The sequence below is a fragment of the Polypterus senegalus genome, chromosome 4, assembly GCF_016835505.1.
Source record: "Polypterus senegalus isolate Bchr_013 chromosome 4, ASM1683550v1, whole genome shotgun sequence".
NCBI classification, from domain to species: Eukaryota; Metazoa; Chordata; class Cladistia; order Polypteriformes; family Polypteridae; genus Polypterus; species Polypterus senegalus.
Genome location: NC_053157.1, coordinates 229,483,124 through 229,498,234, shown reverse-complemented (window position 1 = coordinate 229,498,234; position 15,111 = coordinate 229,483,124). Strand labels below are relative to the sequence as shown.

General features: G+C 39.8%; 1 protein-coding gene across 1 annotated transcript in view; it reads left to right on the top strand.

Moving 5' to 3' along the window:
- Positions 1 to 2,914: 2,914 nt before the first annotated feature.
- The window catches only part of LOC120528883 (zinc finger protein 160-like), a 56,965-nt gene continuing 44,768 nt past the window's right edge, over positions 2,915 to 15,111 (top strand). The window contains exons 1-2 of the mRNA XM_039752959.1: positions 2,915 to 3,083; positions 13,572 to 14,144. Coding sequence (XP_039608893.1) covers positions 13,688 to 14,144 — 457 coding nt within the window. The 5' untranslated portion in view covers positions 2,915 to 3,083; positions 13,572 to 13,687. The remainder of the gene's footprint in view (positions 3,084 to 13,571; positions 14,145 to 15,111) is intronic.

Sequence of the window (15,111 nt, the reverse complement as noted above, 5' to 3'; positions counted from 1 at the left end):
CCCATTCCTAAAAGGGGGTAGAGGGGTTAAACATGAATGATACTCACTAATGTAACACTAATATTACATTGCTTTGCCTAGAGTTACAAATAAAGACATACAAAATATTTATCAAGTTGTATGCAGAATTTCACATCACAACAGCATATGTCTATGATAATTACATCTGGTTGTCTGGAAACTGTTAACTCTCGTTTTACATTATTCTCTCTCAAATGGGGACACAATGTCTTTTTTATTGCTAGCAGGCTGTATTTCCAAATCACTATCCAGTAATTCTGTCTTAAGCCTAATGTTTTGTCATCCGTATCTCTCATCCTAAAATCAGATATGTTACAATTTATACTTCTTTCTGACATGATCTTCACTGATCTGTATTTTCCCTGTTTCTCCCCAGTCATGGTATGAGACACTTTGTGGACCATAATCATTCATCGTCTATCAAACTCGAGCTAGCCTATGTTAAATCATTCATAAATTAGTCTGGCATTAAAGCAGGAGATCAGCATATTTACCATTATACTTGAAGTTTGAAGCCAGTTGGTATTTACTTGTTGCTGGAAGATCACAAAAACAGGAGTTTAAATAAATAAGACCAGCATATGGTAAATATATTGATCTCCTGCTTTAATGCCAGACTAATTTATGAATGATTTAACATAGGCTAGCTCGAGTTTGATAGACGATGAATGATTATGGTCCACAAAGTGTCTCATACCATGACTGGGGAGAAACAGGGAAAACACAGATCAGTGAAGATCATGTCAGAAAGAAGTATAAATTGTAACATATCTGATTTTAGGATGAGAGATACGGATGACAAAACATTAGGTTTAAGACAGAATTACTGGATAGTCATTTGGAAATACAGCCTGCTAGCAATAAAAAAAGACATTGTGACCCCATTTGAGAGAGAATAATGTAAAATGAGAGTTAACAGTTTCCAGATGACCAGATGTAATTATCAAAGACATATGCTGTTGTGATGTGAAATTTTACATACAACTTATTTGAAACTACAACTGCAGGGTTTAACTTCCAAAGTCTTAAACACTACACCATGCCGGCAGAGTCCCAGTGAGACATTTTGCAGGCATATTGCTATTGATATAAAGCACCAACACACTTCTGCTGAATAATTTGTTGGCTTTAAGTCCGCAGTGTTAGTGTGTCACAGAGAGGATGTGCAGCATTGTTCATAATGGTACTCAGTATGTCTTCATTCTCTTCTCCACTTCTAGGTCCCATAATTGCTCTTTAAACCAGTTTGTTGGTTTGGTGTAGCTCTCTGGAAGTGCTATTACCAGCCCAGCTCACCACAATGTAGAATTTCGCACTGTACATCACAGAGCTGTATAAGATGTCTAGGATGTCACTTCACACATTAAAGGAACACAGTCTTTTGCCATTTTTATATTGTTCCTCTGTGTTCCATGACCAGTCCAACCTGTCATTAATGTGGTCCACCAAGTACTTTTACCAATACACCACCTCTACATCCACTCCCTGGACATGTAGGCTAATTGGTGAGGCAAAATTCAATAAACAGTTCCTTGATTTTATTGACTGTTAAGTTGCAGACAATTCTTACTACAACAAGAAACAAAGTTCTCCCTTTGACTCCTCTCCTCTGTCTCATCCCCCTTAATAGTACACCTCATAAGTGCAGAATCACCTGAGAATTTCTGCAAATGACATGACCTGGTTATAGTCTGAGGTGTACAGAGTGATGAGAAAAGGAGACAGGACTATATTCATATCAGAAACACAGTTCTTGAGCCTCACAAACTGTGGTCTGCCTGAGAGAGAGTCCATTATTCAGGACACCACAGGCTCATCCACCTGCACATCTCTGAGTTTACCCCTTAACAGCGATGGTTGGGTGGTGTTGAAGGTGCTTTAGAAATCACAAAAACATTATCCTCACAGTACTGACAGCTTTGTCCAGGTTAGAACAAGCTTTGTGGAGCAGATTGGTAGTTACATCCTCTACTCCAATCTTTGTCCAATAGGCAAACTGCAGTGGGTACAGGTGGTCTACCAGCTGGTCTACTACAAAACGGCTCATATTGGTCTTCATGACACGAGACATAAGAACCACTGCTCTGTAGTCATCAGGTGAAAAGGTGTCTATCTTCTCAAGCAGCATGTTCTTCACAACAGTGTCGTTTTCTGGAGCCTTAGGGACACACTAATAATAATAATAATAATAATAATAATAATAATAATAATAATACACAAATATGAGTAGAAATGGCAACACATCTGAAAAAAGGTAAATTAAGTAAGGTTGTCAAATACAAGAGTACAACCTTGATATAAGACAAATATATTTAACAGAAAAATGTGGAGATAAAGACCTGGAACCCAAAGACTGCCCATATAAAATAACAAACTGTAGAAGAATCCTTCAATTTTCCAAATCAATTTTCAATATTGCAGAAAATAATTTATGATTGAAAATGGAATTTAAATCTAAACAATAAAAAATATTTGTTCTTTTTGAGTAAAAGCCACTTTTTTAAACACTGATAACTTTGTACTGGCTCTCCCTTTGCTCCAGACTACTAGCAGGGCTGTCTGTTCCTATCCTATCTGCGCTAAATACTCTGCATTAGCAGGGGTCTTGTGAAACAAAGGTCGGCAAAATTTCTGTACTTTAGGGAGAAACGGTATACTTTCACGCTGCGTTTTTAAAAGCAACAAATGGCTTTGAAATCACGAGAATATGTAACGTTTTTACCAGACTCTTCTGTCGCTGCTCATTTCCTACGAAAACACAGCGCTGCAGAAGTCTTATTTTAAAGGTATCCCAGGGAAATGAAGTCGTTCACTCGTTTAAATTAACGCATGTGCATAAATACCTAGAAGCGCGCATATGCGTGCACAGTGATGTCATCAACAGCGACGGAACTCGACTGAGAAGTTTTGTATTTGTCACTTCAGCTCCGGTTCCAACTGTCGCGTAGTCCAAATTAGGTAGCGACAACGACTATGTTATAAGAAGATATGGGCTACCCAGACGCTCACTGGAAGGACTTTGAAAGATGACGGCTTGCCAGTGTATTCGCTCACCACAAAAGGTGCGTGCGCAAGCGTGTCGGGCAGAAGTAGAGAAGGATAGCGGCTATTTAGTTGCAACAGCAGCAGGAAAACCAGCGAGCTTTGTTTGCAGTGTGTATGTGGATTCAGTTTTATTTTTTTGTACAAAAAGAAGTCGGAGAATATGCAATGTATTGATCCAGTAAAAACAAAACATGATTAATGTGAGTTTGAATTAAATAAGTGTATATTATAAGACGCATTGGGAGAGCATGGGGGATCATGAGGTCGCTGGAAAGGGGTGTCAGGCACTCCCGATATCTATGCAAAAGGACGAAGGTACAGTGACCAGATTTTTCTGGGGACAACCTGGGTCACGGGGCCAGGGGGCGGAACCCCCCAGAAGCCAGATAGACTTTAATAATGGAAATGCCTATTTTCGTGTTTCCTGCATCTTATTCTGTACGAGTTTCTTCCATTCGAAACAATTATATTTTTAAGCCACAAACATATACCCATTTTCAAAGTAGGGTTCTATACCATTGTATGCTTTTTTTCATGAAATTACAGGCTAGATCTTTCCAAAAACAGTCGTGAAAACCGACTGAAAGACACGCTTTCCTGAAGAGCAAATAACAAACGCATTAGTGTACATTATATAGTATACTGTATGTTATGGACGTACCGAAACCTTACGTTGTTAATCAGGAATCGCAGTGAAAGTAGAGAAGTGCCAGAAATGTTTTGTGAATAATTTATTAATACTTTCTGAAACTGAACATGACACTTTTTCAATGTTTATAAAGGAAAAACAGCTTTTCAATGAGTAACTTTCATAATCATGAAACACTAATATTTCTGAGATGAGTGGATAGCTCTCAGGATATCAGAGTTTTGTAATAACGTGTCATAAAACTTGTCACATGAATCACTGAAATTGCATTTCACAATATTGCATCCCACGTACATGTGCTACCGCTAGTGCATGAGCCGACTTCAAAAGAAGAAACAGCAAACCAAATTTCAAAGAGGCAAGGGAAGAAGCAATGTCACTCTGCACTCTAAACTAAAGGAAAACAAAGTAATATACAGCTGTAAGTGTAAGGAACAGGCAAGCATCCGCAAATGTTGTTGTGACTTGTGTCAAATATTCATTCATTATTAATATATAAATTAATATTATCAGATTCACAACTACGACAAAATTTACAGAGTACAGTCTGCAGACTTCAGACTATACAGTAAAGTGTGTACAGCTGTACTTACTTAAAGAATAAAGAGCTAAAATTAAACTTAAAAAAATAAACTTTGTCAGCACTTTCAATTTTGTCATACAAAATAAATTGGAAAGTTAAACTCTTTTAAGTTTAAGCTTTAACTTCAGTGAAAACGGCTCACCTCGAACGCCGTATTGACGAGTGAATGACTGAATCGGGCATCAGCTCTTATATCAGGCCCAGAGCAGGAATAATAAGATAATTCCTGGCTCAGAGCGTATGTAATGGAAGGATTTTTCTCTGTAAAAAGCAAAGGTAAAAGAAAGAGAGGAAGGGAATCAGGAGAGCAGATGGGCGTTGGTCGCTTCAGTGCAAAGCCAGCTGCAAAGACTAATGTTTTGGGAAAAACAGCCGGGAATGTTCTAAAGATATAGCCAAGGCTATGTAAGGAGTTGTTTTTCACTTCGAGGGGCTTCATTGTGTCTTCTGGTACTAGGCACCGTCTCGGTCAAGGCCAAGTAGAAGAAAAATACCGTGTCCCGTGGAAGGGTGTGTACTGAAACTGATCACTTCTGTATACACTGCTTGCACGTAAGCCGCTTTTGGGGCAAGGACACTCAATTAGTATATAAGGGAAGGTTCCGCCCTCAGTTTCTTCGGAAGCTCAACCGTGGGGTACGTGCACACTGCCCGGTATTGGACCAGGCTCACGAGTTGATCCTCTGATGAGACTGACAAGTGGGCTCCCTCAGTCTACTGGTCTAGGATGATGGCTCTGGGTCTTTTGATATTACTGTAAGCATAATCTTGTTTCTGTATGTCTATTGTCACTGCATTATATGTATTTAAATGTTGCTATAATTGAATAAGTAAATTTTACTAAAATATCGGACCTCTTCTCTCTGATTCTTGCCTACTTACTCTTTAATCTCTTGAACCATTTTCCCAAATTAAAACAGCGTAGCATAGCCAAAACGTGTCATATCACAAGGCACGGCCGATACCATCCGACGATGCGTCCACTTCCGCCATCTCGTCTTCCGTGTGTTTCCATACTGCAAACAATGGCCACCAGCAGGTGTCAGACTCAGAAGAAGTCGGTCGACTAACCGTCTGACGTCATGATGGGTAGAAAGTATGATTTGGAATCAGAAAGGCTGAATGGGGTCTAGGCCTCTAGGGAAAAGTACGCATTTTGTCGGAAAACGCCACAGGCCAGGACATTTACTGATCTTTTAGGGACGCCGGAACGGGTGATCCAAAAATAGGGACTGTCCCGGGTAAACCGGGAAGTCTGGTCACTGTAACGAAGGTCCAAGTCTTTAGAGTTCTGGTGCTTTTTGTCTTGCTATATGGTTGCGAGACATGGATGCTATCCAGTGACCTTAGACGAAGACTGGACTGATTTGGTACTGTGTCTCTCCGGAAAATCATTGGGTACCATTGGTTTAACTTTGTGTAGAATGAGCGGTTGCTCATGGAGTCCCGAATGAGGCACATTACCTGCATTGTGAGGGAGCGTCAGTTACGGCACTACGGCCATGTGGCGCGTTTCCCCGAGAGTGATCCGGCTCTTAAGATCCTCATTGTTGGGGACCAGAGTGGCTGGACCAGGCCAAGGGGTCGCCCACTTAACACCTGGCTATGGCAGATATAGGGTCATTTCCGTTTGGTGGGACTGGACCATGTGTCTGCCTGGGGGTTGCAAATCGGGATCCCGAGTTGTTTCGCCGTGTAGGGGCTGCGGCAACGCACTGTACCAGTGCATGCTACCCAACTTGACTTGATATTTTAACATGGGGAGGTTCGGAGGAATTCTTTATAGCAGTGGTGAGCGTTGTCGTTTATTGCGTTATGGCATACATTGAATCTAAATCTGTAAGTGCAAAGAAAATATAATTGCCTCGGCGAGGAGTAATTCCTTCTCATAACACAATTTGAAAGTGGTTCAATCTAAATAGTGTGAATGACGTGTTTGATGGACCATTGAGAACTGTAAGAATACCTTAAAGTGTTAATATGGGTGTTAACGCAGCAGTAATGTTGGCAGCATTGAACATTCCACAACGAATTGTTAGCCGAATTCTTTATTAAGATTTAACCGTAAATAATAGTACATACATTTTATGATTGATTTGCCTGTGTGACTCAATATCCGTATTGAATTATTAAGTGAAAACTGGGATATGCTGAACAATTTGTGAAGTCATTTAGACCAGTGGTTCTCAACCTTTATTGTTCCAAGGTCCCATAGTATACGATGAAGACATCATTACACAGGCCATGATGATCACCGTCATGTCATTTTCCTGCAGTGCTTGCTTTTGAGTATTTATTAACAAAAGCATACTTTCAGCTAATACTATCACTCTGCCTGTGTTTTTTTAAGCACAATACAAAATGACAATCAAATTTCAAAAACAGCCTATGTGTGTTGTTGGTGGTAATAATAATAATAATAATAATATCCTCTTATGATTTTAGCATTATTGCACTATTGCATTATTTACACTATTGAGAATGAACAGCTATTAATCAGCTAATCTGATAAAAGCAGTTCAGATGACCGAAGAGTATGGATTATAGCACTTCAGATATTTTAGTAAATGTCTGTATATGAACAAAAACTTTTTTGCATTCATGCCAATTAAATAAAACACAGCAAATACATGTTTTAGGAATTTCTGTCCAAATAACCTGGAATTTACAGTACATAACCAAGATATTTTATGATGCACAACCCTGGAATCAAGTTTGTTTTGTGCACCAGTCATTCAGCTGTTAGTGAGCGAAGTTTAAATGTCACAGCATGGCAAAGGTTAGACTGTTTGGCACAAGGTCTCCTCAGGTTGGAAACATTTAGTCTGTTACACCTAAACAATCTCCCAGAACACACATTGCAGTTGCAATTATATTTATATTTTTTGAGTAAAAATATTTAAACATACACACTGTGTATTATATATTACTCTGTAGCAATAATTAAGCAATTTTTAACTATTTATATAGTGCATAGTATGACTATATACTTATGGAAATCTTTAAAATTGTTTTTCATGCAGTGTCCTTGATAGTTTTGTTTACCACTCAACACAGTGAAAGCTGATATTTTGTTTTTGTTTTCTGCTATAATTCACCAATCTTGTCCTGCCTTCTGTTGCAGTTGCTTCACAAAGGTTTAGTTTATCCTATCTATCTGTCTATCTGTCTGTCTGTCTGTCTGTCTGTCTATAATTGTATAGTACATTTCAGAAAGCATTTGATAAGGTGGGTATCATATTAAAAGAAGTGGGAGTTCAGGATGATGTTTTTAGATTGGTGCAGAATTTGCTCAGACACAGGAAGCAGAGGGTGATAGTGTGAGGAACCAAATGAGAATTGGCTGATGTTAAGAGTGGTGACCAGCAGGAGCAGTGCTGAGGCCACTGCTATTTTTAATATATACTGTATAAATGATTTACGCTCCGGTTTCCTCCCACAGTCCAAAGACATGCAGGTTAGGTGGATTGGCGATTCTAAATTGGCCCTAGTGTGTGCTTGGTGTGTGGGTGTGTTTGTGTGTGTCCTGCGGTGGGTTGGCACCCTGCCCAGGATTGGTTCCTGCCTTGTGCCCTGTGTTGGCTGGGATTGGCTCCAGCAGACCCCCGTGACCCTGTATTCGGATTCAGCGGGTTAGACAATGGATGGATGGATAAATGATTTAGATAGGAATGGAAGTAACAAGCTGGTTAAGTTTGCAGATGATACCAAGATAGGTGGATTAGCAGATAATTTGGTATCCGTTATATCATCACAGAAGGACTTGGACAGCAGACAGGCTTGGGTAGATTTGTGGCAGATGAAATTTAATGTCAGTAAATGTAAAGTATTACACATAGGAAGTAAAATGTTAGGTTTGAATACACAATGGATGGTCAGAAAATCAAGAGTCCACCTTATGAGAAGGATTTAGGAGTCATAGTGGACTCTAAGCAATCGACTTCCCAACAGTGTTCAGAAGCCATTAAGAAGGCTAACAGAATGTCAGGTTATATTGCGCCTTGATGTGTGGAGTACAAGTCACAGGAGGTTATGCTCAACCTCTGGTGAGGCCTCATCTGGAGTCCTGGGTGCAGTTTGGGTCTCCAGGCTACAAAATGGACATAGCAGCACTAGAAAAGGTCCAGAGAAGAGCGACTTGGCTGATTCCAGGTCTACAGGGATGAATTATGAGGAAAGATTAAAAGAGCTGAGCCTTTACAGTTTAAGGAAAAGAAGATGAAGAGGAGACCTGATTGAAGTTTTTAAAATTATGAAGGGAATTAGTACAGTGGATCGAGACGGTTATTTTAAAATGAGTTCATCGAGAAGACGGGGATACAGTTGGAAACTTGTTAAGGGGAAATTTCACACAAACTTTAGGAAGTTTTTCTTTACACAAAGAACAATAGACACTTGGAATAAGCTACCAAGTAGTGTGGTAGACAGTAAGACATTAGAGACTTTCAAAATTCTACTTTTTTTTTGGAAGAAATAAGTGGATAGGACTGGCGAGCTTTGTTGGGCTGAATGGCTTGTTCTTGTCTAGAGTGTTCTAATTTCACTGTCTGTCTGTCACTCTATTATATAGTGCCTTTCACGTCTGTCATTTTTTTCTTACATTTCACATCTGGAATATTCTAAGTTCATATATTCATTTTCATACCAGCTTCTTCCAGTGCTGGCACGGTGGCTCTTCTGCTAGCTGCTACATCATAGAGGGCCTTTTTTCCATTAGCAATCTGGTCACTGCTCAGCAAAATTCATCTCATTGGATCAACATAAATAGCATCTAACGAGATTTGGCTATCCAGTAAGAGACTCTCTCTTTTCTTCATTGAAGATGCGATGCCATCAGCTATTAATCCTCCACTTTTGTTCAGGCAGTATATCAAGCTCTTCCATTCCAAAATAAATTTACTTGGTGTTAAATCTTCATATTGCAACCTTTTGTTGACAGTAAAGAGTGTGACGAATGGCCGGGACGCCCCTGTAGCATATGTACCAGGGGGAGCAAGCATCGGAAACACAACATCTCCCCCTGGACACCAGATGGCAGCCTCCCTGGGTTGCAGCGGTGCCTTGGACTCCCACAGGGCTTCATGTGAGTTGGAGTTTGGTGCAGCCCTGTTGGGTTCCATAGGCATCACCGTGGGTGCTGCAGCAGGAGCTGCTGGCCCCTTTTGGGCACTGGTTTCGCCACACCTGGGAGTGCAGCCGGATGTCTGCAATCTATCACCTGGAGCACTTCCAGGTGCCCAATCAAAGGAGCCAGCGACCACCACTCAGGCCAGAGTTGGGTGGAGGAGGACAAGGTTGCCTGGGAGGAGTGGTGGTGCAGAAGAAGGTTGCTTTCATTGTGCATTTGTGCTTGGGACTGTGGGTATTGCCTGTGGGACATGAGGAAGATGTGCGTCCACAGACGAAGGATAAATAAAAGTTTTTTATTGTAGACGTGCCTCCCGTGTCTCTCTGGGCTGGGTCTGGGGCCCAAATAGCGCCTTATTGTTACAAGGGGTAAGAAAGTAGACTTTCCAGTTCTTTTACTTCTTCCCACTGGCTTTCAGTTAATAAAATATTTTCATTGTCCAAGTGCGTCCCCTGCATGTTGTTTGATCCAAAATGGCTCCTTTTCCTGCACGTCTTTTCAAAATGGCATCTGTTTTAGGGGCCCTGCCTGCAACAGTTACTTGCCTCAATTTGCCAATTAGAGTAGCTGTATGACGACCTTTCAATCGATCTCTTATTGCAAGTTGCAGAGTATGAGCAGCACAATGCATATGTTGGAGTAGTGAGCTTAGATGCTTCTTCAGCAATGTTATCCAAAATTTCACTATTCTCTTCAGTTTCACTTTCTCCAATACTTGCAGAACTGTCTTCCTGTAATATCTGTTTGTCACTTTCTCAGTCTACTTTATTCATTTTCTCAATTGTGCTTAACATATTAGAAGCATTGTCTGTCACAATACATAGAATCTGTTTCTTTTTAATTTCAAAATCTTGTAGAACAGGTGGTGTGCAAAGTTACGCTAAAGTTTAGCCCTGGGTGGGAGCAAATGTGGAGATTGCAGACAGAACCCCTGAACACACATCAGGCCACAGTACACACCTCCACCTACATCATTACACTTGTTTATACTCAAATTAACTTGTTAAACATGTTATTTCTGAACTAAAATGAAAAAACTTTTTGTAATGTACCATAATCCAGATTACAATATGTAAATGTCGGGTTGTATAATAGTTCAGATGAACTTCAAACTGGTAGTAACACAACTATGCACTGGGCTTTATTCTTACATCAGAGAAGTAGTTAATTATAACTGTTGTTTGTGAAATGGGACATTTGAACTTGCTGTATTTTTTTTTTTCATTACAATTTAAATTTATTAGGACTCAGAGTCGGTACATTTTTGCCAACTGCAACCCTGACTCCAGGTACCCAAAATTGTCTCCGACTCCTCAGCCCTGGCTGTGAATGTCAACCCCGGGAGAATTTCAGCGCGTGTGTCAAAGTTTTAAAATGATCAAAAGAAAATTGCTCAGTGAGATGATGTGTCTGCTGTAAATCCTTGGGGTTAATTAAGACGGCTCCTTAATTGAGTGTGGCTCTGAAGATTGGAACGGTGCAGCATCAGCAGGCTGTCTGAAACAAAGCAGGCCGTCAACGAGTCCTGGCCAAATTCGAAGCCGATATTGTTTTTCTCATATGTACACTTTTTTCTTATTTTATTGTTCCATTTTGACCAAGCCATTTTACACATACAGGGTGAATATCCTGTACATTTGTTAATATGCTCAAGTGTCACACTCCTTTTTATTTACTTTGATTTGCTATACTTTTGGCTTGTGCTCAGCTTAAATGCTTACTTTTGTGTCAACTAAATCTTAGCATTTGTAATTTGGCTTGATAAGGCGCAATGTTTACGTTATGTATGTACGTCTTCAACTGTTTGTCATAAAGAATGCCATAAAGCATACAAACTATAAAAACCTGGACATGGACACAAATAGATGAACATTGGTCCGCAATAGAAATAAAATCCTGCAATACTACTTTATATTCCTTGCTTTGTACCCCAATAAGTACAAGTCAATGCCAATATACTAACAACCCAATTGTGCTTCACTCACTCAGAATATGGAATCAAAGCATGAAGTATTTTAAGATAGGGAAGCTTTTATCGATGGCACCTTTGCATGAGAACCACCTTTTCCTACCCTCTCAAACGCTACACAGTTTTTAGGGTCTGGAAAACATTTGGGATTAAATCACTTCGAGATCTGTGCATAGACAACGTCATTGCATCCTACGAACAATTACACTCTAAATTTAGCTTTCCAGCCGCACATTTCTTTCACTACCTTCAAATCAGAAACTTTGTTAAACAAAACCTGCCCAATTTTCCTCACCTCCCGCCTACCTCTATGCCGAAAAACTCGGACAACATTTCTGTAATATATAAAACCATTTTACAGTCCCTTCCTTTCAAAGATCCAAGAGGACAGTGGGAAAAGGATCTCTCACTCAACATCTCAGAAAAGGAGAAGGCAGAAATGCAGAGAATTCACTCGCTCCATATGCGCAAAGCATACAATTACTCAACTTTAAATCGTATATCGAGCACATCTCTCTCATTTAAAATTGTCCAAAATGTTTCCAGGGCAAGATCCAACCGATGAACGCTGCAATCGAGCTCCAGCCTCACTGGGTAACATGTTTTGGGCCTGCACCAAATTAACATCATTCTGGACCAAAATCTTTAAATGCCTCTCAGACAGCCTTGGTGTCACAATCCCTCCTAACCCTCTAACAGCTGTGTTTGGGGTTCTTCCAGATGGGCTTAAAGTAGAGAAGAACAAACAAACTAGAATTGTCTTTACTACACTATTGGCACGTAGACTTATCTTGTTCCACTAGAAGAATCCTAACTCTCCTCTTCTAAGTCAGTGGGTCACTGATGTTATATATTACTTGAAATGGGAAAAATCAAATACCCACTTAGAGGATCTGTGCAGAACTTTTTTGAAACCTGGCAGGATCTGATCAGTACCATTTTATAATACCAATACTATTTTACAATAAGCTTTTAAATTGAAGAAGCTGATTCTCTCCTCTCTTTTACTCCATTTTTCTGTATTCATTTATTAATTTATCTATTCATTTTTCTTTACTAGCTTAAAGTGTTTCTCTGCTGGCCAAGCTGTCTGCCTTAGGGGTGGGTATCTGGGTACCTTTTTTTTTTGGTAAAACTTGAATTATGTTTATGGAATGTTATTTGATTTTAATAAAATTTCCCCTTGGGATTAATAAAGTATCTATCTATCTATCTATCTATCTATCTATCTATCTATCTATCTATCTATCTATCTATCTATCTATCTATCTATCTATCTATCTATCTAAAATCAATGAAATAAAAAAAAGAATACCACATGGATTAGTAAAATGTGTTTAAGATGCTTTTGCTTTTTTTGAGGGAATTTTTTTTACAATATGAAGAATACTAAAAATAAATGTAGAGGTGGCATTCTGAAAATTCTTCCACCAGAGTAATGTGACACGGACTGCTGATATTTTATTCCATTATGAATATACAATACAATTTATTTTTGTATAGTCCAAAATCACACAAGAAGTGCCGCAATGGGCTTTAACAGGCCCTGCCTCTTGACAGCCCCCCAGCCTTGACTCTCCAAGACAACAAGGAAAAAACTCCCAAAAAACCCTTGCAAGGAAATAAATGGAAGAAACCTTGAGAAAGGCAGTTCAAAAAGAGACCCCTTTCCAGGTAGTTTGGGCGTGCAGTGGGTATCAGAAAGAAGGGGGTCAATACAATACAATAAAATACACAGAACAGGACACAAGTAATCCTCAATGCAATCTAATATTACAAGTACAAAGCAGAGTTCAACAGTAGATGATATCCCATAATATGTCTGGATTTGTTCAGAGTCCTGGAGACCTCAGCCATCAAGCTGCCTCCCCCAATTGGCCATTCCACATCTCGAAAAGACCCCAATACTCTGTTGTAAATGCAGCAGAAAAGCCATTCATGTCTATGGTGGGTCAAAACTGACCTGAAAGAGATGGCAAGGTAAACGTTTTCAGAATGGGATTTTTCTTTTACTGTTCACTATGGAGGAGAAATGTAAAAAAAAATTGGAAAGCTTTATCCTGGACAGATGAAATTTAGGTTGCTTTGTTCCAAAAATGTTGTAAGGTTTAAGTTGCTTACGGTTTCTTACTTATTTCTGTCTTTTTTATGCCATTTTTTTCTGTTCTTTTTGCAGAGGTCATAATGAGGGGCTGCCTTTCCCAGTACTCAGGTTTTTTTTTTTTTTTTTATCCCATTCTGAGGTCTGTGACAACTCTACTTGAAAAATATGGCAGTTTGAAGTAAAAGAAAATGGTTTTAAATGAAGTTGATACCATGGAGCAAGAAACAGTTCAGGTTAAGGAAGATAGATCAGAATGGGAGTGTTCCCGCCTCCGCATTAAGCAAGAGGATTGTAAATGGTGGACTTCAGATGCACAAATCAACGCTTTTGAGCAAGTAGCAGTGTGCAGTAAAGGACAAGGTTCTGAACATGCATTGGTCGGCGTTAACGTGAAAAATGTTGAAACTGTAAATAGAGTCAAAGAAGATGAAGCTTCAGAAAACCACTCTAGTTTTGAGACGAGTCCAGCCGTGAAACACGAGGCAGAAGCAGATTGGGAGTCCTTTCAGCTGGAAACGTATTCTCCTTGCTGGCATTCTGTCCATGTGAAAACTGAAGAACCCAAGTGTGACGACAGCATCGGCAAAGCAAGATACAGTGGCGAGGAAGAGAAACAAGTCTCATTAAATGGTCCGGCAGAAAAGTGTAAGTTATGAAATATTAAAATTTATGGTGCTGGGGGCCTTCACCTTTAGAGTTGCGTTTTGGATTGAGACTTGAAAGGCTCACGTTTTTCTCATTGATGATAATCTGAGAAATAAGAGAAGAGATTTTGAACATACTGTGGTGTTATGTTTGGTTCAAGTTGTTTCTGTATATTTTGTGTAATTCGAACTTTAAGTACAGTAAAAAAATATTAGTTTATATACATTGTAACAATTAAACATGCCAGACATCACAAAGTTTTGGGGCAGCCACCCGTATAATGTGTCCGGGCTGCAAAAATAGAAATTTGTAAAGAGGGTGTTTACAAGACTGAGTCCAAAGCAGTACTGATCAAAGACAGTATGGATGGCGGCTGTAAAGGCCCGTTCCGGAAGTGACGTCATCTTTAAAGCCGGAAACAGAAGTGATGCCATCTCAGGGACCGGAAGTGACGTCATCGAGGGTGCTGGAACCTGGCAGGATTTCCAGGGAATGGTCTGGAAGTAACTGAGAAAGACAATCCGCACAGTCCGCCACCCCCTGGTTAAAGGTGGTGTTGCAATTACTCAGGCCCTTTAGCTGCCTCCTTCTTTCATGTGTGTGACAAAAGATTTCATTTTATTGCTTTAGTACTAGGGTGTTGTACCATGTTAGCCATAATGAATGTAGAGAAAAGCCAAGCAAAATGGCACCTTTTATTGGCTAACTAAAAAGATTACAATATGCCAGCTTTTGAGGCAACTCAGGCCCCTTCTTCAGGCAAGATGCAAGATCATGACATTGTTGTTGGTGGAAATGACATCTTCATTGACTCCGGAGCCGGAAGTGATATCATCAGTGATGTTGGAACCCTGCAAGATTTCCCGTGAATGGTCTGCAAGAGATCGAGAAAGACAGTCAGCACACCTCACCGCCCCCTGGTCTGGCGTGGAATTACTATCATTTAGGTCCTTCAGCTGTCTCCCAA